At 33.5% G+C, this 27,529-nt stretch overlaps 1 protein-coding gene across 1 annotated transcript; it reads left to right on the top strand.

Moving 5' to 3' along the window:
* Window positions 1–25,893, top strand: LOC130963174 (serine carboxypeptidase-like 18). The gene is made up of 13 exons (XM_057889321.1): window positions 1–79; window positions 13,199–13,241; window positions 13,351–13,453; window positions 23,311–23,348; window positions 23,434–23,532; window positions 23,627–23,713; window positions 23,805–23,951; window positions 24,044–24,115; window positions 24,223–24,338; window positions 24,476–24,589; window positions 25,278–25,323; window positions 25,408–25,466; window positions 25,588–25,893. The coding sequence occupies exons 1-13, from the start codon at window positions 30–32 to the stop codon at window positions 25,625–25,627; spliced, it is 1,014 nt and encodes a 337-aa protein (XP_057745304.1). The 5' UTR covers window positions 1–29; the 3' UTR covers window positions 25,628–25,893.
* The last annotated feature ends 1,636 nt before the right edge of the window (window positions 25,894–27,529 follow it).

Raw genomic sequence — 27,529 nt, 5'->3', positions numbered from 1 at the left:
AGGTCCAATGAAATTCAAAATTGAGGAATATGATGGGAGCTTGCCTAAGCTTATTCCAAGGCCACAGTCATGGACAAAGGTAAAAATCCATCCTCTATAATTATTTGTTCTGCTTCTAACTTAATCCATATTATGTAATAGTAAATATTATTTAGAGTTAAGTACGATTTTAGTCTCTAAGATATAAATTGAAAAAAATTTTTGTTTTTAATTTTTTTTATACAAAATTTTTCTTAAAATTTAAAACTAAATTTTAAAATTGTCCTTTTTATTATAAAATTTTTTAGTATACTTATAATTTGATAAACTTCTTAATTTAGGCAAGAGTCTTGATTGATTTAATTTAGATGTCATTTATTATTTTCTGCTTCTGTTTTAGATTTTCTTTTCATATGGGTCAAGAGATTAATAATTATAGAAAAATAAAGATGTAAATTTTACAAATTTTAAAATTAAATAACAATTTTTAACTAATAAAATATCAATAATTTAAAATTTAATTATTCTATTAGTCTCTATAATTTTATTAAATTTATCATTAAATTTTATATTTTTAGTTTAATTTCTAAATTATTTTAATTTTTTAATTAAATTTTTATAATGACAAAAATATTTAAATTATCAAAATATTTTGTTTTCAGATTGAAAAAGTATAAGTAGACAATGATAATACTAAATAATGTGAACAATTGATATATCGGATGTTCAATTCAATAGGTATACAGATGGTTATTCTAATGTTAAAGTTTAGAAAGTAATTTAAAAGTGGAGTGTTTTTTTATTTTATTGGATCAATTCTAAAATTTATTGTTTACATTGTTTACAAAAGTCATTCTCTACCTAGGAAAACCGTTTTAAATCAGAGATACCCATTAAGTAATTAATAAAACTCTAAACGTGACTTTCTCTTGTTTTATATAATGACAAAATAATCCTCTCCCCTGTCCTTTTGTCTTTCTTTCTCCCTTCAAAACCCTAATATTCCCAAAAGTTCACATTCGACTACAATAACAACACCACCACCGCCACCACAACAGCTGCATTCAACAACGAAAACGTGTCAGCCTCCACCACCATGAACGACAGCCCCAAGATGCATAAGTGTTCCACATGTCATAAGTCTTTCACTATCGGTCAGGAATTGGGTGGCCACAACCCACAAGTGCTGCCATTACAAAGCTGGCAACAACCACAACAATAACAACGTCGTAGCACATTTTGCCTTCGAGGAGCCTATAGCCGAGGGTTCCCTCATGGACAAATTCTTGAGGGGTGACAATGGATTTTGGAAATATGCATAATCGGCCAGCCCTTCATTGTAAATAATGTTCAGGAGAGAATTTCATGGAAGTTGATATTGACATAAGATCTTCCATGGCTAACAGTGATGGAGTCCACTTGGTATTCGGTTACATCCCGAGCTTGATAGTTGACTTGGCTTTTCTTATTGAGAGCCAAGAGAAATCGGAATACCCAGAGAAGATTTTAGGCCCTTTCCCACATTCTTTATCTAGGTGCTCCACATCAAGATGGTGCTGCTACTGCTACTAATTCTCAAGAAGCTAAAGTCACTTATGGCAAAGATAACCCATATAACTTGACAAAATGGTGAGTTAATGTAAAAAGCATGAATTTGACAATGTGGCTACATACGAGTAAATTCCCATAGTAGTCCCTGAGATTCATGTGATTATCTAATGTAGTTTTCAAGATCCCAATTTTCTCATTGTAGTCCTTCAGATAGAGCTCCGAGCATTCATAGTAGTCTCTGGACATATTTCTGGTGATGAGTCATCACCAAAGTGCTTACGTGGCGATATTTTACCACGCTGGATGACTCCAACGGCTAGCTGAACTGGCTCATTTCCAATTTATACTCACAGTGATCCCTCCCACTATATTTAACCCTAAATTTCCAAATTTTGATAAACAACGACAAACAATTCAGTTATATTTGAAATTCTGCAGTTACCTAAAGAATCAATCATAATCCATTAACAAAGCTAAAGAAAAGAGGCACAATGCAATGAAGAAATAAGCAACCTTAGCACCTTTCTAAATTGGCACCCGAGCCGGGTGCTTAAAAGTCGATGGCATTGTAGCCTGAAAAAGAAGAAAAGTTCATATTTTCATTAACTAAAGAGAGAAAAATCAGAAGTTTAATTAGACAAAGTTTATGGCAAGGCATTACTAGTACCTGAATCTCTAGTGCCAAATTGTGGCCTCTGAAAGAAAATGCTACGATTCCAAGAGCATTCAATGTAAGAAACAAAGATGCAGAAGACGATGGTGATGACAAAGGTTCATAAGAGATGGAGGGTGGCCTTTGTTGGCTCATAGATAGAACCCAAACCATTATGGAGTAAGTGAATGCTGTCACAGCACCTATGAGTGAGAGCCCTGCAATTGAATTGAGGTTTGGAAGTTGAGACAAGACAATAGATAGAGAAGTGAAAACCAGGTACCACTCCACTGTGGTTAAAGGATTTGAGGTACACGTTGGACTACAAACTATTTGGAAGAAGAGTTTCATGGTTTTCCCTCCTATAAGGATCAATGCAGTTGCAGTTCCTATTGATAAATAAACAATTGGGAAGAGAGCAAGTCACACTCCTAATCTTTCCCCTGAAAAAGCAAGGTTGAAACCTTTTCAAATCATGCAATAATAGTTTTAGGACTGTTATATGTGTATAAATACTCAATTAACTTGGTTTAAGTACCCAACATAGTTTTTGAGGATCAATTATATGTAAAGCATTCTTGCATTGTTAATTATGCAACTTTACATAACAATGTGATATAATAAATAAACTATATCAAATAAACTCACCAAATGTTGCTTGAGCAAGCTCTACATATCTGTTGTACCTTTTTCCAGGAACAGCTTCATGCAGCTGAACCAAAAGCCATAAAGTATACAATTGCCAACAATATGCTATGGTTAAAGAAAGGATTCCACAAACTATCCACAAAAATCTCAATTAAAGGCTTAATCCAAATCAAAGCAGTAAATATAATAAACAGTTGGTTTGCATAAAGGATGGTGTGACCAAATTATCCACAAGTGATCATGGACAAATTGCAATGAATCTGATCATTTCCAAGCCAAAAAGAATGTGCAATTCTAGCAGTAGGAATGAACAACACCAATGAAAGGAATCCCATGAATGCAGCAAAGAGAACCTTCCGAAACCCATCAAGACCAGCAAAATGGAGGTCTAAAAGAAACAAAGAGGTGTGATCCAAACCCAAAATTCCCATAAAGATCCTGAAAACACCAAAAAGAACACTAAGCTACTTATTGGATCTCCTAGATGTGGATATCTAGAAAAGTGAGCCTCGCAAGCATCATGACCCACATGTAAAGGCTCAAACTTGACAACAGAATCGGAATGAAAGCACCACTCACGAAGAAGCTAGAATTGGTATCGGAACCCGAGTAAGTGTGAAGGAAGAGGGAAGAGAGGGTAACAAAGTAGACGGTGAACGCAACGCATTATTGATCGATGTAGAGGTAGGATTGAAGGTGAGCATGGTCGAGCCTGAGCCTGAAGATCTGAGCATTCTTCTCGTCAAAATCGGGCTTGTCCTTATTCTTGGGCCGCTTTCTGAGGTCGGGAGCAGGGCCTTTGGGGGCGCTAGGGCGGCGAATGGCAGCACGAAGGCCGTTGGACGTGGAGGGCTGGGCATTGGGGTAATGTAGGTTTAGAGAGCATAGAGGAAGAGAATTGGGAGCCTGAAGAATGCGATGAAGAACGCGAGGAAGAGGGAGAGCGAAGCATGCAGGAGTGGAGCTTTGTATAATAACACCAACTGCGAGGGACCAATGTGGGTATAGTGGGAGGGACCAGCGGCAAAACGACGCTATGTAAATACTCCGGTGATGACTCATCACTAGAAATATCTCTAGGGACCACTATGAGTGTTCAGAGTTTTATCTGGAGGACTACAATGAAAAAATTAAGATCTTGAGAATTATATTGGGTAATTATGCAAATCTCAGAAATTACTATGGGAATTTACTCGTCTACATATACATTGGAGTTTGGAGATTAAAGTTCATCCTTGAAAACCAAATTTTGTTTCTGATTTACTTATTTCCTTATATCTTAGTAATAATATTATTGATGTTCCCTATTCAATATTATTGAATATGCATTCTGCTTTCATATAGAAGAAGTGAAGAGAAGAGAAAAATGCTGAAGGGGATTAGGATTAGGCTAGTGCTAGGTTATGTAAAGTGAAAACAATGGTTATAATAGTAATTTCATAACTTATAAATTAAAATAATTAATAAGAATTTAATTAAAAAAATTAAAATAATTTAAAGATTTAATTAAAAAAATATAAAAATTTAATTGTAAATTTGATAAATTTATAAGGACTAATTGAATAATTAGATCATAATTAAATAGTTAATTTTATATTAAAAATAAATATTTAAATAATCTAATAATTAATTTAATTAATGTCCTAACTTATAAATTTAAATCATTTTGGAATAAAATTTTAAAATAAATAAAAGGGTAAAACACATATAAATCGGGAAGCAACCCAATATTATCTGAATCACCTAAAATAAAAAACGTTATTTGAATACCTTCATGTATATAGGGCAATTTACCCAAATAAATAAAGTGGGTGAAAGCTTTACTCAAATACACAAAACAGATATCTCTTACGTACATGTGCATTTTCACACTTCTATGTAAGCCGTGGGAAGCTACCACGGTTTCTCGTTTTAACATAAACCGTGGCAGCTAGCAACGGATTATGAGTTGTGTGGTTTGTGTGTAAACCGTGGCAAGCTCCTACGGTTTACGAAGGGAGAATGTGAAGCATAAACTTTGGCAGGCTCCCACGGTTTATGAAGGAGGAATTTTGATCATAAACCATTGTAGGTTACAACGGTTTAGGAACACCGAAATTCTATATATATGTGGGTGATATTCTACTTGCATAAGAGATCATTCTCACAATGGCAAGTGAGGAGGAGAGTGTTCTTGCCTTAGTGCATTGCTCTGGGAAAATTAAAAAAAGCAAAAGCTATGGTGTGAAGTTCACTGACAGAGAACCACTGAGTTTGTTCATCAGCTCGTCAAGCACTTTGTCAGATCTAAAAAACAGCATCTTGCAGAAGCTTGGCGTCTTTAGTACCAAGTGGGTGAAGAAGCTATTCTACAAGATTTCCATCGCAGTTGTCTCGACCGGTGTTTAGTATGATACCTTTGTGCTAGCGGCTGATGAAGATATTAGGGTTCTGTTCCATTGTGTTAGGAGTTTTCCAGAGATCCGAATTCACGAGTTGTTTGCGAAGTTGGAGGTTGGTGTCGATAGTTTTGGGGCATCAGCTCCAGTTCATAGCTCGACTGCCGCGAGAGGTGCGTCTAGTTCGATGCCTACGGTCAGACCGTATCTTCCGCCGGTGGGATCCCCTACGTTCGCGGCTGATTTAGAGCGAACGGAGGTTGTTGGTTCTGTACAGTTGGAGAATGCAGGAATCTTTGAGCAGGCTGATGTCGTGGGCATCGGTGGTTGCCAGTTACCTAATATGCAAGGCTTTGGTGAACCTGATCGAGTCGAGAATGCAATGTGTGATAATGACTCTGACCAGGAGCCTGTCGATATCATCGGGGACAGCGACGACGACACAGGTGCCAATCCACATGCGCAGCATGGGCCTTCAAGTTCTGCTTCTCAACAGTACCCTCCACACTTCTTCACACTATACTTGGAGGTTCTGGGTCAACAGGAGGACGGTGGTAACACAGTCGGGGGCTCTTCTACAGAATTTCAGATTGGGCAATCTTTCCAAAATAAAGATGAGGCTGTGCTGAGTGTGAAGGACTATAGCATCCGGCAAGGTGTTGAGTACAAAGTCATCGAATCAGATCATCTGAAGTATCATGGGAGGTTAGGATTGTACTTGGTTGATTCGCGTTGCGCTGCGTGCACGAAAGGGCACTTGGGAGGTTAGGAGGTACAACAGGCCACACATATGCTTGGCAACCTTTATTTCCAGTGATCACCGTCAGCTGGATTACCACGTTATCTGTGCGAGGATTCTTCCGTTGGTTAGGGCAGATGCTGCTGTTACGGTAAAGGTACTGCAACAAGCTACAGAAGCCGATTATGGTTTCAGGCCTAGTTATAGGAAGGTTTGGAGGGTGAAGCAGAAGGCAGTGGTACAAATATATGGAGATTGGGAAGAGTTGTACGCGGAGTTGCCACGTTGGATGCTAGGAGTACAGTCAACAATGGCCGGAACAATAACCGTGTTGAAGACCTCTCCTGTTCGGCTTTGTGGTGAGGTTGATAAGTCGACGGTGTACTTTCACCGATTATTCTGGACATTCCCACCCTATATCAAGACATTCCGTCATTGCAAGCCCCTCGTCAGTATTGACGGTACCCACTTGTATGGCAAGTATGGAGGGACGCTGCTGTTGGTGATAGCACAGGATGGGAACTCCAACATCCTCCCCATTGCATTTGCCCTTATGGAAGGAGAAAATGCAGAGTCGTGGTCATTCTTCTTGTCCAACCTACGAGAGCATGTGACTCCTTAGGAGGGTATCCTTGTAATCTCTGACAGGCATAACGGGATCAAGGCAATGCTTGAGGCACCTGAGATTGGGTGGCTGCCTCCATGTGCTTTCCGAGCGTACTGTATTCGTCATGTGGCAGCGAATTTTGCCTTAACTTTCAAAGGTAAGGACTCAAGGAGGATGTTAGTGAATGCTGCCTACACAAAGACTGAAGCAGAATTTTATTACTGGTTTGACATCATGCGAACTGATAATCCAACAATGTGTGAATGGACCAATCGGATGGAGTACGACAAATGGACCCAACATGAGGATAGTGGTAGACGGTTCGAGCACATGACAACCAACATCAGTGAATGTGTGAACTCGGTGCTAAAGGGAACTCGAAACCTCCCGGTCACATCGTTGGTTCAGTCAACTTACTGGAGGCTTGCTCAGCTTTTTGTAGTACGGGGACAAACAGCAGAGGCACAACTCAGATCTGGTAATGAATTTTGCCAGGCATTGGCCAAGGCAATTGATCGGAATCTAAGAGACTCAAGGTGCTTCACTGTCACGTTATATGACAGGCATCAATCGGAGTACACCGTGGCCGAGACAACACCAACCGGGCGCTTCTCGCTGGGTAACTATTGAGTTTCCCTTAAAGATCACAGATGCGACTATGGCCACTTTCAGGCGCTGCATTACCCTTGTTGCCACGCCATTGCATGTTGCGCCTACTCCCGCCTTAATTGGGCGTCTTATGTTCACGAGGTGTATCGTATGAGTGAAGTTTTCAATGTTTACAAGCATGGTTTTGTTCCGCCTATCCCAGAAGGCCTATGGCCTCCATATGCTGGGCCAACCATCATTCCTGACCCTAACATGAGGCGTGCAAAGGAAGGTCGTCCAAGGGCAACCAGGATCCGTGGTAGTATGGATCAGTCTTTGGAGAACCAGCCTAAGCGCTGTGGGCTATGCCGTCAGGCTGGGCATACGCGGAGGAACTGTGACCAGCGAAGACATACTACCGGGGGGGATGCGTAGATGTCATTACCTTGTTGTTTTAGTTGTTTTATGAACTGTTTAGTTGAGTTATGTATAGTTGGTTAAGTCTATGAATGTCACCATGTTGAATTTATGCATTAATTTCATATGAATAAATTCGGTTTATTTTTAGATGTTTGATTGCATCAATGTGGTATCATTTAGACTGCGCATGATAATTGTGACAGAATACATGTATATCATAGAAGCTCAAACCGCTTAAACTATCAAATACATAGCTGATAACATATTAGACAATTCTCAAACCTTTTTAACTATCAAATACATGGCAGATAACATTTTACATAAGTCTGAAATACATAAGCCTAAATAGAATGCGAAGAACATAAACTAACATAGTTCCTACCGGACATGACAATATGACATAACTAATCATAATCCTCAATGGTGTCACTATCATCATCGTCGAACTGACCGAGCAGGTAACCTCCGGTGCCACACAATGGAGGACGCCTCACCCTCCTAGGTCTCTGCTCTGCCGCTGGTCCTGATGGCTGTGCGGGAACGGCGCTGAATGCTGAGGCTGGGGTCCCTCCTAATGGGAACCATGGGTCAATCTGAGATGCTGCAGGCTCGTTGAGGTCAACGGCCAACTGAGGAAGAACATCGTCAGTCTGTGGCTGGGGATCAGCAAAATAGGACTGGTCGTCAGGCAGCTGTGGCCTATAATGGGTCCCATCATCATCCATGAGCATGTCTGCTATATCCCTATAGAACTCTGACTCAGTAACAGGATCATCGATGTCCATCCCAACAGCCACGGTGGTATACTTAGCAAACGCATGTGGGACGACATTCCTAAAGAGTTGAGAGCTACTACCCACATCGTAGGTCGGCTGATCCATAGCTGAGGCTAAACCAACTACATCCTCACCAACACCATGCTGAGTGCCCTGATCATCAACGGAAGGTACTCTACCTCGAGCCCCTCCACGACCATCCCGCCCTGCCTGTCGTTTGCCTCTACGTCGAGGAACACGATAATCCGCCGCATCTCCATGATTAGCTCTAGGGATGTCCTCCTCCAAACGGTCAGCCAGCTCTCGCCACTCTCGATCCGTGGTACGGGTGCCTATACGCCGACGCCGATCCACTCGCCTGTTATCTGGTCTGTCGTAAACGTGCACTCTAGGAGGTGCCTGCGACGACCCTCTGTGACGAGCCTCCTTAGTCAACACAATCGGCCTAGGATCCTGAAATGCAACATCTGGGGATAGAAATCTGTGCGCCACATGGCACCACCACTCCAGGTAGTCTGATGATGGACCGGGATCAAGGACTCGATCGACCCAGATGACTGAATGAAGCCGGTTCTCCCAATGCTGATGCCACTCCCGATAATACGTGGGGAACAACCTGTCCCCACCCCTGTCATCCTTCGCATGTAGCCAATCTATGTTCAGAGCTGGCTGAGGGAGATGCTGAAGACCGCCAAACTGTGGTAGAACCCGGTCGACCTAATGCCACTCAATCGCAGCAAAATATATCAGGCTAGTGACGGCCGTCCATAACCTACGGTGCTCGTCAGCTAGTATCTCCGGGTGAATAACAGCACCAACCTCGACAGAAAAATAAGGCTCCCACACAAACTGTATCGAAATAGTAAGGGTTTCGTCAGACCACGACACTTAACATAAACCACTGAAACTAAGAGCAATAACTAAATGACTCACATCGTGGACACGCAATTGATCCAAGGAAAGGCGTGCAGACACTAATCTTTGATCCCCTGGATCGTTCCTTGGCAGATACGTAGTCCACCTACAATTTTAATTGAAATCATGTCATAACTAGAAATAACGCATGATGTTGAACAACTTGTGAACCAAAAATAATAAACCGTACCTGGAGGCAAGAGGAAACCCAAATACATCAAACCCACTAGGCCTCAACGTGGGAAACCTCCAGAAAATCCAAAACTGTAGAAGCTGTAGCGGCCCGGCCAAGTTAACAACGTTTCTGTTCGTCCCACGACAAAGACATCTATACAACCAGGCCAGTGCAGCCGAACCCCAGCTATATCTGCCCAAGTCATCCAACGATGCCAAATAAGGCAACCAACGAAGGTGGACCCGGTTTGCATTTTTGTCCGCAAACAACTGAGACGACAATAGCATCAGAATATAAGCACGGGCGTATATACGCACGGTCTCATCAGTAGCATCTGCTGGGAGAACTCGGAACCTCTCATGGAACCATGTGTAGCACACTGTCATCTACTTTACTTTACTCTGCGGAGGTAACTCCCCAAACAACTCGCGGAACCACACCCATGCTGGTCTACCGTGCTCCATCAGATTCTCAAACTTAGTCAGGCACCCGCTGACGGGCTCACCATCGATCGGCAAACCCAGTTGATATGCCACATCTTGCAAAGTAATACTGCACTCACCAAAGGGCATATGGAAGGTGTGAGTCTCAGGACGCCACCACTCAATAAATGCGCTAAGGAGAGGCTCATCAATCCAGAACCACTGGCTGTTCAGCCTAGCCAAATGATACAAGCCCGCCGTCTCCAGGTAGGGTATAATCCGGTCGTGTAAGGGCATATTCTGTTGTCTCCTAACGCCGCTAATCACCCTAGTAGGCTGCAAAATGTGGGCAACAAAATCTCTCAACATACGACCATTACTAATAACATCAGACATAATTTATAAAAAATTATTACAAGCCTCACATTGATTTTCTTAATTCCCTAATTATAGCAATAACAGTAATTATAATACTAAGCGGTCCAATACTAACAAAATATAAGAGTACCAATAATAACTAGCATTATCAGAAAAGATGACAACAATAATAATAATAACAATAAAACTACTAATACTATGCACTCAAAATAACAACAAAAATTAAATGTAAAAAATTAATTCTACTAACAATAACCATAATAATATCAATATTTATATAAATAGTAATAATAAGAATATTAATAATAATAATAATAATAATAACTAACCTCGGTGTCGATGTATCCAGGCACGTGAACGACGCCATTTAGTCGGTACAAGCGATCCTCATCCTCCATGCTCCACCAACCAAACCTCTTTCCAACCTTCTTTACTTTCCACAGATTCTCTCAAACCAACAACCCTCAAAATTTGGTTTGTGACACAAATGATCCGTGAAAAGCTTCAGCGGATTATGTATTTATAGACCATCACACGTAAAACGTGGTAACCCATAGCGATTTACGTTCACTTCGCACTCTTCATAAACTGTGGGAGCCTGCCACGGTTTATGCTTTGCTTTCTCCCTTCGTAAACCGTTGGAGCTTGCCACAGTTTACACACAAACCACACACCTCATAATCCGTTGCTAGCTGCTACGGTTTATGTTAAAATGAGAAACCGTGGTAGCTTCCCACGGTTTACATAGAAGTGTGAAAATGCACAATCACGTAAGGGATATCTGTTTTGTGTATTTGAGTAAAGCTTTCACCCAATTTATTTATTTGGGTAAATTGCCCATGTATATATCTATGTAAATCGAATTAATCTGTTGCGAATTACATGGAGCACTATATTTAAACATAAATCGAGTTCATATAATTTGAATTAGCTATTGTGACACTAAATCAAATCTAGTTGATTCGATTTACTACTGCACAGCACATATATAGTAAATTAAATCAGCTTAATTCGATATACGTGTACAGATTATTGACATTTACTATTTTAAGTTAATTTTTTATTAACTTTAAAACATAAATGTTAATAGAAAATACCCCCATTTGAATCCAAATGAAATATCAAAAAAATCAAAATAATAAGAATAGAAATTCAATTTTTGTATTTTAGTTCAAATTCTAGAAAATTTACATTTTTATAAACTTATACATTTAAAACGCAATAATAAACGATTTCTAAAAATTTATTAAAAATCATCATTTGACTCATTAGCATCTAAAAAATCATTACCGAGACTTTTGATGTTAAAAAAGTTAATATAAAGCATAGTCCTCTAAAGTAACATAGAAGTTAAAACTTGAATTTTTTCAGAGTCAGAAATAGTAGATAGTTATATATTATAAAATGACCAACTATATTTATACAATATGTAAATTGAGAAATAATTAAAATGACCAACTACATTATAAAATGACCAACTATGTATATTTATATATTGATAAATCAATATTATATCAATATGTAAATTGATATAATATTTTAATTATAATTTAATTGATATAATATTTTAAAAGTTTAATTACTCTGTTGGTTCTTATAGTTTCACCAAATTTTTAATTAGGTCCCTATACTTTTTTTTCTTCTTTCAATTGGGTCTCTACACTGCTTTAATTTTGTAATTACATCCTTTTCATGTTAAAAATGTTAAAATTAACATAATATTTTTACCAAAATACATACGATCAGAGATTTAATTAAGTTTTTAATTATAAATACCTTCAATTTGCAAAGAAATATTTAGTTAACTCTAATATTTTTTATACTAGGAATGACTTAATTACAGAATTAAAGAAGTGTAGGGACCCAATTAAAAGGAAAAAAGTATAAGAACTTAATTAAAAATTTGGTGAAACTACAAGGACCAACAGAGTAATTAAACCTATTTTAAAATAACCAAATACATTATAATAATTAAAATATTATATTAATTAAATTATAATTAAAATATTATATGAATTTACATATTGACATATCAATAGGTAAATATATATAGTTGGTCATTTCATTGTATAGTTGGTCATTTTAATTTTGAATTTACATATTGTATAAATATAGTTGGTCATTTATAATGTATAATCATCTGTTACTTTTGACTTTGAAAAAATTTTAAATTTTAACTTCTATGTCATCTTAGAAGGCTATACTTTTTATTAACTTTTTAACATCAAAAGTCTCGACAATGATTCTTTAGATGCTAATGAATCAAATGATGATTTTTAATAAACTTTTTAGAAAGGTTTATTGTTCCGTTTTAAATTTATAAGTTTATATAAATGTAAATTTTCTAAAATTTTTTTAACTAAAACACAAAAGTTGAATTTCTATTCTTATTCGTTTGATTTTTTGATAATTTATTTGGATTCAAATGGAGGTATTTCTTATTGATATTTATGTTTTAAAGTCAATAATCTGTACAGATAGTAAATCGAATAAAGCTAATTTGTGAAGTAGTAGTAAATCAAATCAACTGAATTCGATTTAATATTACAATAGCTAATTCGAATTATATAAATTCGATTTATATTTAAATACAGTGATCCATATAATTCAATACACATTAATTTGATTTATTACTAAAATGTGTAAATCGAATTCAGTAATTTCGATTTACATAGATATATACATGAAGAGTTAAAGATATTCAAGTAATGTTTTTAGTTTTAAATGATTTGGATAATATTAGATTGCTTTTAGTTTGTATTTACCCTAAATAAAATATACTGAAAATGACATAATTTTAAACATTTTCAAAAAAATATATATCCAGGAATACTCGGGTCAATAAAATTAACTGTTTTATGCTATGTTCATTGCTTTTCTTTTCTCTTCTCAAGTGGCTAACATTATTTTTGTGGATTTGCCAATGGGAACGGGATTCTCTTACGCCAAAAATATCCTTCCCCATCGAAGTGACTGGAAATTTGTTTATCAAACCCATCGATTTATTAGAAAGGTAAAGTCACTATGCTTACGAACATGTCACTTCCAACTTGATCAGTGCTTTATAACTACTTTGATAATGTAGTAATAAAGTTATGGTATTTATATCGTAATATTTGTAGTGGCTTGCTGAGAACCCGGAATTTGTTTCAAATAAGTTCTACATGGCAGCTGATTCATACTCCGGCATTCCTGCTCCTCCTATTACTCAAGAGATCGCTGATGGTAACAAATTATTAATTATTAATTATTAATACTTAAAACTTAATATGTTGTTTTTTCAAACTCAATAAACTTGGAGAAAAGATTCAAATGACTAATATGAAAACAAATATGATTATTTATACTTTTACTAAAAAATACTCTAACAACACATCACTATTTTTTAATAACAAAAATTATATTTATTAAAAAAATAATAAAAATTTTTGTGCAGACCAGAAACTATAATGTATGAAACATAATTAATCATAAATAATTTAGATATTCTAACAAAGATCAATATAAAAAGTGAAGTTGTTCCGAAAAAAGAAGTCGAATAAAATGATGAAGACAAGAAAAAAGTGGAGTTCAATGCTAAGGCTATCAATATGATGTATTGCGCTATTAATTTTAAAAAATTTCAAAAGGTGTGAAGATACAAAATAACAAAAGAGATTTGAGATAAACTCCAAGTCACACATAAAGGCAAATAACAAATAAAAAGATAACGATAAATATGTTTCGAAAGGAGTATGAATTGTTCTCCATAAAAAAAGAAAAGTCATTGATCAAATGTTTGAAAGATTCTCAATCATTATCAACAGCTTGGATGCCATGAAAATGATTCATATCAAATCAGTTCTTGTGAGAAAATTTTTAAGAGTATGATAAAAGAGTGAAAATAAAAATTTACAGTCGTAGTCCAGAGCAATAATCTGAATAAAATGACTTATAATGAGTTGAGAGAAAAGCTACTCTGGAAATCACATATTTTACCCATGACTTAAAAGAGAAAGAAGTGACTTTAAAATAAAAAATAGTCATTGGAAGATGATTCCAATGATACTTTATTCGATGACGAATTTGTATATTTTGTTAGAAAATTGAGAAGATTGATAAAGAGCAAAGGTAAAAATAGAAGTTTAAATTTGAAGGATTACAAAAAAAATCTTTGTAAAGTCATTTGTTATCATTGCAAGAAAGTCAATTATTACAAGTTTGGTTGTCCAAAATTCAAGAAGAAAGACAAAGTAAGGAAAAAAAAAAAAGTGTTGATGGATTTATGAGAGAACAATCTTGAAAATAGTGAAGACAAATTGGAACATGAAACTAGTATGTTTCATGGCCAGACATGACCAATTCAATGAGGTAGATTACTTTAATTTGTCTAAAGAAAATTTGCATATTATCATAGATGATTTAATTACTCATATTGATAAACTTTTAGTTAGATATGATAAATACAAAATAAAAAATAATTTTTTGAAAGTTGAAAATAATTTTCTCAAAGAGAAAATAAAAGAAATCGAAAGTGATTTAGATTTAATTGAAGAAAACAAATTTCTGAAATTTTAAAATTAAAAAATAGAAAAGAACGCGCTCAGTCAATACTTCGTTAGATCTCAATGCTAAAAATGAAAAATTATATGAGTTGATTAGACGTTTAAATAATGATTTAGCTTAATTTGATCAAAATTTCAGTAATTTGGACAAATTACTAGCTTATCAAAAATCTTTGTTTAAAAAAATTGATTTAGGTTATGTTAGGAGAAATAATACAGTTTTTGAAAAATCTTGAGTTAAAACCAAAACATCAACTTCAAAGATAAAAAATCACCAAATCTCATATCATCCTAAAAAATCAGTAAAGAGAAATCATTCAACAAATGCAATAGACATGATCATACCTCTTCTCAATGCTTTGTTTTTTTAAAAAAAAATTGGTAACAAAGTGAACAAAGTTGTTAATGATTTCAATGTTCTTTCACAACTAAAATGATTATCATTAAAGGATTCAAATGAATTTGGATACCTAAGTTTACTTAAAGGTTTTTGTAGATTTACCTTGCATCTAAGAAGAAGAAGAATGACACGTGGTACTTAGATAATAGATGCTTAATGCATATGACCGGAAAGTCAACTTTTTTCAAGAAACTCAACAAATATAACGGAAGATTTGTAACTTTTAGAGATAATAAAAAGATAAAATCATTGCCATTGAAAAAGCTGGTAAAGATTTTTCTATATTCATTGATAATCTTTTGAGTATTTGTTAATTATGTGATTTAGGATATTGGATGATTTTCAAAAAGATGGAATGCATAGTTGTAGATAAAAAATCTGGTGATGTGTTGTTTGTTATAAATAGATGTAATAATGTGTGTATGGTCTCACTATAAATGAATTGAAAAAATCAAAACATAAATTGTTTTACTTCAACGAATTCTAAAAAATGACTTTGGTATAAGAGATTAGGATCTCTTAGGACATCCAAGCATGTTTTAAATCTCTAAACTTGTGAAAAATAATTTAATAAGATATCTTCCTAAGATTAAACTTGACAAGGATATCACTTCTAATACTTGTCAAATGGAAAAACAAACTAAAAGCTCTTTTAATTCAAAAGATGTCTCAACTAAAAGACTTTTAGAATTGTTGTATATTAATCTTTTTGTTCCAACTAGAACTCAAAGTCTTGAAGAAAAATACCATAGCTTAGTTATTATTGATGACTTTGCCAGATTTAATTGGATTTCTTCATTTTTCATAAGAATAATGCATTTTTAGCCTTTGAAATTTTTAGCGAAACGATTTAAAACAAAAAGGATTTAAAAAATTTGCTTCTATTAGAAATGATCATGAAAAAGAATTTGAAAATCAAAAGTTTAAATTCTTTTGTGATGATTTGGACATTTCATATATCGTCTCTTGTCCTAGAACACCATAACAAAATGTTGTAGTAGTGGAAAGAAGAAATCGTAGTTTTCAAAAAATGGCTAAAGCTATGTTATGTAAAAATAATGTGCCAAAATTTCTTTAGGCAGAAGCCGTAAATATAACATGCTATATCTTGAATAGAACTATTATTAGGATATTTTTAAAGAAATTTTTTTTTATGAATTTCAGAAGAAAATTCCTCTCAATTTTAAATATATTTAAGTTTTCGGATGTAATTGTTTCGTTTTTAAATACAAAAGATAATTTGAGAAAATTTTATCCGAAGACTTATGAATGTATTTTTGTTGGTTATTCGACAACTATCAAAACCTATAGAGTGTATTATAAAAACTCTAAGATTGTTGAAAAAATCATACATATTACTTTTGTGATACTAACTTTGTTTCAAGTATTTTAGAATATGATGATGTAGGTATAGAAGTCAAGAATACTAGAACTAAAGTCCAAGTTCATGAAAATTTAGAGTCACAACAAACTGCTTCTGAGATTTTTTTTGACAGACAATTCTTAGAAGACATTTTTGTTTTATCTCCTGCAACTGTTGAATATCTTAAAAATAACAATTCTGTTCCTACCCCAGCTAAATCTGGTTTTACGTCTCGCAGACCTCGAGAATGAAGATTTCTTGATTATTATCCAAGATGTTCAGTAGTTGTAAGAGATAAAATAAAAATGTTTTTTGCAGAATTATTTGTCACAAAAGTCTCAAGAACAGCTTGCTGTGACTCTTGAGTTTTTATGAACTTGAGCTTTAATTTTGGTATTCTTGGCTTAAATACTTGCATCATCATCTTCCAAAATATTTGAAACAGAGTTATTATCACAAAAAGTAACATATATAGTTTTTTCAACGATCTTAGAGTTTTTATGATATACTGTATAGATTTTGTTAGTTATAGAGTAACCAACAAAAATACATTTATAAGTCTTTGGATCAAAATTTTTTAAATTATCTTTTGTATTCAAAACAAAATATTTACATCTGAAAACTTGAAAGTATTTAAGATTGGGAAGAGTTCCCTTCCAAAGCTTATAAGAAGTTTTCTTCAAAAATTTTCTATTAATGGTTCTATCAAGATATAACATATTGTATTTACAGCTTCAGCCCAAAGAAATTTTAGTAAATTACTTTTACATAACATGACTTTAGTCATTTCTTGAAGACTATGATTTTTTCTTTTCACTATACCACTTTGTTGTGGTGTTCTAAAACAAAAGAAGTTATGTGAAATGGCCAAATCATTACAAAATGATTTAAACTTTTGATTTTCAAATTCTTTTCCATCATCACTCCTAATAGAAGTCATTTTTAAATATTTTTTGTTTTAAATTTTTTTGCTAAAAAATTCAAAGGCTGAAAATGCATCATTTTTATGAGTAAAGAAGAAAATCCAACCAAATCTTATAAAGTCATCAACAATAACTAAGTCATAGTGTTTTTCTCAAATACTTTGAGTTCTAGCTAAAACGAAAAGATTAATATGTAGCAATTTTAAAGATCTTTTAGTTGAGACATCTTTCTTTGACTTAAAAGATCTCTTAGTTTATTTTTTCATTTTATAAACATCACACATGATATTCTTGTCAAATTTAATCTTTGAAATATCTTACTAAATTCTTTTGCACAAGTTTAAAAATTTGAAATATGTTTGCATGTCCTAATTTTTTTATGTCAATGCCATTTTTTAGAATCTATTGAAGTAAAACAAGTTACATTTTGACTTTTCAATTCATTTAGAGTAAGATCATACACGTTATCACATCTATTTGCAACAAACATCATATCTCCAAATTTTTCATCTACAACTATACATTCAATCTTTTTTAAAATCACCCAATATTCTAAATCACAAAATTGACTAATATTTAAAAGATTATGTTTCAAATTGTCAACCAAAAACACATTATCAATGAATATAGAAAATTTTTTTACCAACTTTGCCAATGGTAATGATTTTATCTTTTCCATCATCACCAAAAGTCACAAATCCTTCGTCATATTTGTTGAGCTTGATGAAGAAAATTGATTTTTCGGTCATATATCTTAAGTATCTACTATCGAAGTACTACATGTCCTTTTTCTTCTTAAATGCAGGACAAATCTGCACAAATCATTAAGTAACCTTGGGTATCCAAATTAATTTAGATCCTTCAATATTAAGCTATTTTTGTTGTCCAAGAACATTGAAATCGTTAACATCTTTGTTAATTTTGTCACTAATTTTTCTTTTAAAAATAAAGCATTGAGTAAAGGTATGACCATGTCTATTGCATTTGTGACACTAATTCCTCTTTGCTGATTTTTTAGGGTAATATGAGATTTGGTGATTTTTTGTCTTTGAAATTGATGTTTTGGTTTTAACACAAGATTTTTAAAAAGTTGTATCACTTCTCCCAACATAGCCTAAATCAGATTTTTTAAACAAAGGTCTTGACAAGCTAGTAATTTATCTTAGTTGCTGAAATTTTAAGCAAATTGAGTTAAATCAATATTTAAATATCTAATCACCTCATGTAATCTTTTACTTTCAGCAATGAAATTAATGAAGCATTGATTGTATTTTTTCTTTTGTATTTTTTAATTTCAAAAATCTTTTTTTTTTCAATTAAATCAAAAGCACTTTCAATTTTCTTTATTTTCTCTTTGAGAAAATTATTTTTAGCTTTCAAAAAATTATTTTTCACTTTGTATTTATCCTCCTTCTTGAGTGTCGGACAATCAAACTTGTAGTGGCCGACTTTCTTGCAATGATGACAAATTAATTTGCTAAAATTCTTCTTGTAGTCCTTCGAGTTTGAGCTTTTACTCTTGTCTTTGTTGTTCATCAAGCTTCTTAATCTCCTAGCAAAAAATATAAATTCGTCATCGGATAAACTATCATCTGAATCATCTTCCAAAAGCTCTATCTTTTATTTTAAAGCCATTCCTTTTTCTTTTGAGTCACAAGTAAAGTGTATGGTTTCGTAGGCTAGTAGCTTCCTCTTAACTCTTTATAAGTCATTTTATTTGGATTATTACTCTCGTGGCTATGATTGTCCATTTTGTTTTTCACTCTTTTGTCATAATCCTAAGATTTTTTCTCACAGAAATTGGTTCGATATGAGTTATTTCCAGAGCATCCAATTTGTTGATAATGATTGAGAATCTCTTAAATATTTCATTAATGGTTTCTCTTGTTAGGATTTGGTTGAATTAGTCCCACATTGCTTAGGATAGCAAATGGAGTGGGTGACCTAGGCTATAAATATGAGGCTAAGTTCTCCATAATTTTTTTGCACCAGTCGGAAACACTTTAAGCTTGTATCTGATTTTTCTTTTCCTCTATACTCTTTGATTAGAGAGTGTTGTGAGGTGTAGTTAGATATTTGCTTTGAGAGAGTGTGGGTGAACTGGGGTGCCGGTGTTAGAGAGAAAGAAGTCTATGTGTTGTAATAATTTTCACGTAGTGATATTCTCTGGTTGTCATTTGACAACGGCCGTGGTTTTTTCTCCGGTAATTGGAGTTTTCACGTTAAATTCTTGTGTTGTGATTGTGTCTATTTTATTTCTCTGTCAAAAGTGTTTTCTCAAAGGGGAATGGTGTCTTATTCCCAACAAGTGGTATCAGAGCTTCGATTCGGTGGGATTTATTCTTAGTATGCTCTGTGGTTGCAGCCTAGTCTGACCTTCCACATCAGAAAAGAATTTTGTCCTGTAACTTGAGATTGATCTTTGGTTGCTGTTGTTGTTGCTGGAAGGCAGTGTGACACTGTGAGAGTGCAGTTTGGAAAGGTTCTGGCTAAGGAAAGACCTGGTATTTAAGTGTGACCATTGTGACCCACCTCTCTTTCCTGGAGACCCTTCCTAGTACACGGTCTACAGTTGAGTTATACTATTCTAGTATACGGTTGCAACAATGTCAGGATATTCAAGTGCTGTGAAGCTTGAAATAGAGAAATTTGATGGAAGAATCAATTTTGGCTTGTGGCAAATACAAGTCAAGGATGTGTTGATACAATCAGGTTTGCACAAGGCGTTGAAGGAGAAGATCTCTGGTTGCTCTCTCTATGAGAGAAGATGATGTTCTCTAGAAGACAAGAAGTATCCTCATGGTATTATCGTACTGCCATGGATAAGGATAAGTTGTGGCAATCGGGTCCACAATTGCACACGGACATTGGTTGGCGTTGAGATGCAAGGTGTGTGGCAGAGTTAGGTTGATGGCTGAAGAACTTTCAGGAAAAGTCAATTTGGAAGTTGCACCATGAATTTTCAGCAAGGTTTCGATTTGTACCAAGGCGAAATGCTTAGAGTGGTCTAATTCCAAGTGAGTATACTTTCATGGTGGAGTATGATAGTTCTCTGAACTATGATTGTCGGTATAGACAATGGCAGCAAAGAATTGTCAGTGTTGACAATGGAAGCTGAAGATGTGTGACTATTTCAATCAAGGTGGAGATTGTTAGGATTTGGTTGAATTAGTCCCACATTGCTTAGGATAGCAAATGGAGTGGGTGGCCTAGGTTATAAATATGAGGCTAAGTTCTCCATAATTTTTTTGCACCAGTCAGAAACACTTTAAGCTTGTATCTGATTTTTCTTTTCCTCTATACTCTTTGATTAGAGAGTGTTGTGAGGTGTAGTTAGATATTTGCTTTGAGAGAGTGTGGGTGAATTGGGGTGCCAGTGTTAGAGAGAAAGAAGTCTATGTGTTGTAACAATTTTCACATAGTGATATTCTCTGGTTGTCATTTGACAACGGCCGTGGTTTTTTCTCTGGTAATTGGAGTTTCCACGTTAAATTCTTGTGTTGTGATTGTGTCTATTTTATTTCTCTGTCAAAGGTATTTTCTCAAGGGTGAATGGTGTCTTATTCCCAACATCTCGTTCCTTCATGCAGAATATTTCATACTCCTTTCGAAGCATATCTATCCATGTTTCCTTTACTTGTTGTGTGTCTTCATACGTGACTTGGAGTTTATCTTAAATTTCTTTTACTGTTTTGTATTTTGACACCTTTTAAAATTTCTCAAAACTAATAGGTAGTGCATCATGTTGATAGCCTTAGCATTGAGCTCCACTTTCTTCTTGTCTTTATCATTTCACTCGACCTCTTCTTTTGGAACAATTTTACCTTTAACATTGGTCTTTATTGGAACATCCAGACCATTCATTATTATTGTTTTTATGTTGTAGTCCACAGATTGCACAAAGATTTTCATTTTTTCCTTTCAGTAAGTGTAATTTTTTTTATTGAAAAATAGTGGTCTATTCTTAGACTGCCCTTCAGTGAGAGTGTAAGAAACAACATTGTCTCACGCTGGTCATTTGGATCTTTTTCCAAGTTGTTAGACTTGATACTTGAGACCTTTGCTCTGATACCAATTGAAGGATATCAATGACCTAGAGAAGGGAGGTTGAATTTAAGACCGTTTTTTTAAGCTTTTAATATTTGAACTCCAAAACAGATTGAAACTTTGTTACCACTATGTTTGAGTTAGCGACTATGCATGAGATAAAATTATTTTATCACATAACGAACAGAATAAAATGGAGCAGAGAAGAGAAGCTTACACCACCATATATCATGGTTTGATTTCTATGTGTAATAAAATCTACATCCAGTCTCCACCACAATTATGATAGAATCTTTATTATCTTTTTCAAAGATTACAAACACCAATTTCTTATGATTCTTCCTAATCCTATCAAAGAACTCACAAGCTTCTAATCAAGCTTGTTTTTTTTTTAGGATTCTCCCTAATCCTATAAAAAAAACTCACAAGCTTCTAACCAAGCTTATTTCTGTTAGGCTCTCTAACCTAGACTTTTAACACTAAGTGCTCACCCAATTTAGTAAGAAAAATCTCTCAGGATCATGAAATAAAATAGAAAATACATCGAAAGAGATTGACATATTTAATGAATTTTTCTCCAAGTTCAACTCTATTTGTCTTTTCTCTCATATGCCTTTTTTCAAATACTTCACTTAATATCTTTTTTCATGAGAAATTAAAGAAAAATAAATTGAAAAAAGAAGATATTTAATGTAACAGGAGAAGATAATAGTAGTTTAAAAACTATAAAAAAAACTTAGATATTTAGTTCTCACTCCTTGATCGATTACTCACTTTATTGAGGGTAATGCTTCCAAAACTTGAAGCTGTCCTTGGTGACAAATTCTATACCACAAGGACGATGTATAACTTGTCTTCTTCTCCTAGAATCAGAGTAGAAGCACAGAGGTAGTGGAGGTGCGAAGTTGCATAAGAACATTACAGCAGCAGCAGAAGATCGTGCTTAGAAAGAGTGTTGGTCTGCTGTCCTTGTTTGTTGTTTTTTTTTTTTGGTGGAGACCATTTGATCTTGTTGTACTATTTGAATTAGCAGCATCTGATTCTTCCTTTGACTCCAAATTGTGATCTTTTTTCCTCCAACCATTAGATGAAAAATTCATTTTGATTTGGATTGAAGAGAATCCATTTTCTTTGCAACTTCTTCTTTTACCCGAAACTATTTGGACAAGTTGCACTAGCTATAAACCTTGATGAATGTCTTTGTTGAATCAGAAAAGACAGCAATTTGTAACTTAAAACACACATCAAACAAATTTTAGACTTTTAATCCAACTAAATATCAATATTTATCATGACCAAAAGTTAATATGTTGTTTTTTCAAACTCAACAAGAATCAATAGCAAAAATCTTCATAATTTATGAAAATAATAAGGCTGACATTGTTTCTTAGTCATATTACTTAGTTACTATATATATGGTTATCATATAAAAAGTTTGACTCAGACATAATTATGGTTAAATTTAGAGTAAATAATTATTTTGGTACATCAAAGATTTTGATTTTGACAAAATATACTTTGATATTTGTTTTTGACAAAACAAATTTTCACATATCAGTTTTTTTTTTTTTTTTGACAAAATGGACTAAATCATTAACCCTTTACTTTGGATAGTTAGACTATTTTGTCAAACAAAACTAATATTTGGAGATTTATTTTGTCAAAAATAAAAGTTAAGATCCATTTTATCAAAATAAGAAACTTTCGAATACTAAAATAGCTATTTAATCTTAAACTTACTATTATTGTCTGCATCAATAATTGAACATAACTAACTATGATTACTAAATTTCCTTACCTAACAGGAAATGAAAGAGGTCTCGAACCCCGGATAAATCTCCAGGTTTGTAATCAGTTCCTCTGCCTATGTTTTAAAAATGACTCTAAACTCTGTACCATGAAGCCTAAATTGTTCTTAAATTTTACAGGGATATATACTAGGAAACCCTCTAACATCAAGAGAAGAAGATAATGATCGGATCCCTCATGTTCATGGAATGGGACTTATCTCTGATGAACTATATTGGGTAATAATATTTTTCTTCAAGCATTCACTGAAAGTGATTATTAGAATGAAATGCCAGTGATTCTGACATATTTGTTATCTATATATGGATACAGTCCTTGAAGAAAACTTGTAAAGGGAACATTATAAATGTGGATTCCACAAATAAATTGTGTGTAAATGACATGGAATACTATCATGAGGCAAGTGATGATGACTGTCCTAATAAATTTTACTATATGATATTTATTTATATACTTCTTTCTAATCTTTCTTATTTCTTATCTTTTCCAGCTCCTTGAAGACGTTGAATTGTACAACATTTTGGAGATATATTGTGTTCATCTTCATGATCCTGTCAAAGGAACAAGATGGAGCCCCAAAAGATCTCTATCTGAGAAGAAGATAAAGGCTTATTCGGTGCCGGATATTCGCTGTCCGGTACCTTTTTTCCCTTTTTACATCTCTTGTATAGTTTCATACACAGCTTGGCCAAAGTACTTTCAAAATATGATCTGATCTTTCTATTGTAGATTTATGATTACTTCCTTTGTACGGAATGGATGAACAATCCAGCTGTCCGCAGCGCATTGCATATTCGAGAGGTTTGAAAGATACAATGATACAGTGTGTGCTTTAAATTTTATTCAAACATAGAGCAATGAAGTGTTACCATTTAATGGATTATATCATACATATTAATGTTCTGCAGGGAACTATAGAGAAATGGAAAGTATGTTATAGCGACAATTACGTACATGACATCCGTAGCAGCGTTCCGTTTCATGCAAATCTCAGTGCAAAAGGCTACCCTTCCTTGATATACAGGTGAAGATTATCACATTCTAAATTGGTTCCTATTTGTCTGAAAACTTGTGTAGTTTCCCAAAGAGAAAGAAAAAAAAAATCTTTCTTTTCCCTCTCTTGTAGCCATTAGGAACTAACTGATTTTGTGATGTTAACAGTGAAGATCACGACGCTGTGATTCCTTTCTCGTCGACTCAACGATGGATAAGGTCTCTAAATTACTCGATCGTAGATGATTGGAGGCCATGGTATTTAAATGACCAAGTTGCGGGGTAAGATATGAAACTTTTATAGTCTTATATGGATTTTATTTAAGGGTTGTCGCTCAACAATGTGTTGTTGCATATACAAGGTAGAAGTCAAACCTCGACACTTATTTAAACGGACTAATGAATTAACCACGAGACTAGACTAACTTAAGTTGGTTTTTTGAATCTTGCTATTAACAAAAAAAAAGGGAATAATTCTATTGTACATCTTATTTTTTAATATAGTTTTTCAATACACCAAAATCAGCTATCATTTATTTGTATATAAATACATATAAAATATATTAAAATCAGCTACTAATATAAAATACACATTGAAATATAAAATACACATTAAAAATAATGAATTATGCTATGTGTATACCAAAATCAGCTACCAAAATCAACTACCAGCATAAAATACATGCTAAAACACAAATATACATTGAAAATAAATTAAATCACACATTTATTTATACACAAATACGTTAATGGCTAATTTTAGTGTACAAATAGTATTTTTCAAAAAGAAATTAAACTACCAATATATAATAACTAATTTTAGGATATAAATAATATTTTTGTCGAACATATATTTTATTAGTTTTAATATACATCTACCATAGTTGATCATTTTTATATGTTGTTTTAGTACCCACACCATGAAAAGCATGCATCCAAAACTTTATGAACAAATGTGTCTTTCATGCAGATACACGAGGACTTACTCGAATCAAATGACATTTGCAACTATAAGAGTAAGAAACTAAGAATACACATTAAACTCGTAATATCACTATTTATAGGTTCTCATGTTTTTTCCTCATCTTATTTAATTGCAGGGTGCAGGACATACATCTCAGGAGACTAAGCCAGACGAAGGTTTTGTCATGTTCGCTAGGTGGATATCTAATAAGCCTCTTTAACTGAGCAACAAAGACGGCATATATTTTTTTTAATATTGGGTTTTCATTGGTGTTTCTTACCAAAATGAGCCCACATGCGTGTTTAATGCTTGACAGAAAAAAAACGTCGACGCCATTAGTCACAAAACCATGGTGATGTGCAGCGGAGGCCTAATACAAATAGATTTGGATCTTCTAAAGTTTAAATTTCACTTTAAAGAGTAAAGTACAATCTTCTACTCTTAAATATTTTCTCTTTCATATTTATTTGTGGTCTCACCTATAAAATCAATGGTAAGAGATCACACTTTACACTCTAAAGTAAAATTCAAACTTTAGAAGATTTAAATAGATCTAATACAAATGGTATATTTATATGTCTCTTGCAAGATATATCTGGGTTCAAGTCTGGAGTCTTACTAAGGTTGGATGTTGTTTAAGAACCCAACGTAATTGACGTTTTTATTTTTATAATTAAAAAGAATCTAAATATTTAAAAACCAAAATGTCTTGTTTTGTTAATCAAAATTTTGAAATAATTTTTTTATTAAAAACGTGGGTGCCGTTTGTTTTGAAAGGATTAAAAAAATATTAGACACACCCAAAACGTCAATAACGTTTGTACCTTCTGAAAATAATAGAGCATATCACACGTTTTATTATAATATCAAAAGAAAAAATTGAGCCACAAAGACGCCAGAAAACTTGGTTACATATTAGATTCTCATTAATAATTAGTCTGAGATTTGTTTGAATTGGTCTTTGTTTTATTTTTCATAGAAAGTAAAATGAGCTAACATCTCTCAACTAACATTGTAGTTAAACCATAGTTATCAAAACCGAATCAACAATCAACTCGGTAAAATTATTAGGTTATTGGATTAGTGGTTGAATTGATAAGTCATTAGTTGAACCTTTTGACCCGATAATAATTAAATAAACATATAAAATTATAATACAATGTTTATTGAAAAATAAAAATTAATGTTTAATATTTTATATTATTTAAATTTAAATAAATTATATATAAATTTTATTAACTTGTTGTTTTAATGTGATATATATAATTTATATAAATTATTAGCCTTTATTTTAATTGGTTTGAAAAAAATAAAAAAAAGTTATATATAGATAAAATTAAAAATAAAAATAATTTGTTGATAAAAAATAAAAAACAATTAAAATTAAAAAAAAAAATAAACATATATAAGTTAAATTATATTAGTAAATATGTGAAGTTAAAATTATTCTAATAAAATATAAACTAATATAAGGTTACAAATTTGGAGCATTATTCATGTGAACTTGGGTATTATATATAAAACCTATTATAAAATAAGAATGTATCTGGCCTAGTGGTAAGAGATATATACTTTTACACAGGCTTTCCAAGTTCGAATTATTATGGAGGCTACTGCAGGTGTTCGGTGGAGGCGCGCAAGTCAGCGGTTTGGACCGCACCGGTTCAAATTGAACCGTCCAGTTTTCAACGAATTTAATCACCGTTGATTGAATTGATTACTGAAACGGTTTAATAAATAAATCGAATCGAACAGACTATTAATTTATCGGTTTTTTGTCTAATCGGCCATTTTGGTTCTAATAACTATGAGCTAAACATTTATCACTCGAAATTAAACATTAAAAATAAATTCAAAACTAAAAATAATCAAAACATCACATAAAAAATATTTAAAAATCAAATAAAGTAAAACTAATTTAGATTTTAGAATTTATGATTTATAATTTAAAATTTATAATTTAGGATTTAGAATATAGAGTGATTGCAGGTGATGGTTCACGGCAATGGTCAGCGATGGCAGTGGTCGCCGGTGCTAGTGGTGATGAAGTTATGGTCGTGGAAGAAAGAAAGTAAAAAAGAAAAGAATAAAAAAATTTAAAAAAAAATTGTGAACAAATAAAATTATTATTTTCGGTTAAAATTTACTGAACAGTTGCTGGTTTTCTAATACCACTCTAACTTATGAATGACACGAAAAATATTTTGTATATCAAGTGAGTCGCGCCCAAAGCCCAATTATTCAAAAGATCAAAATTT

Source organism: Arachis stenosperma, chromosome 2 (genome assembly GCF_014773155.1).
Source record: "Arachis stenosperma cultivar V10309 chromosome 2, arast.V10309.gnm1.PFL2, whole genome shotgun sequence".
Lineage (NCBI taxonomy): Eukaryota > Viridiplantae > Streptophyta > Magnoliopsida > Fabales > Fabaceae > Arachis > Arachis stenosperma.
The sequence above is the reverse complement of the archived record's forward strand: the minus strand, read 5'-3'. Positions and strand labels throughout refer to the sequence as shown.

Coding starts and splice junctions, on each gene's coding strand:
- LOC130963174 (XM_057889321.1), top strand. CDS start 30: ATGATGGGAGCTTGCCTAAGCTTATTCCAAGGCCACAGTCATGGACAA. Junction 24,339..24,475: donor TACCCTTCCTTGATATACAG/GTGAAGATTATC, acceptor TGATGTTAACAG/TGAAGATCACGACGCTGTGA. Junction 25,324..25,407: donor TGACATTTGCAACTATAAGA/GTAAGAAACTAA, acceptor ATTTAATTGCAG/GGTGCAGGACATACATCTCA.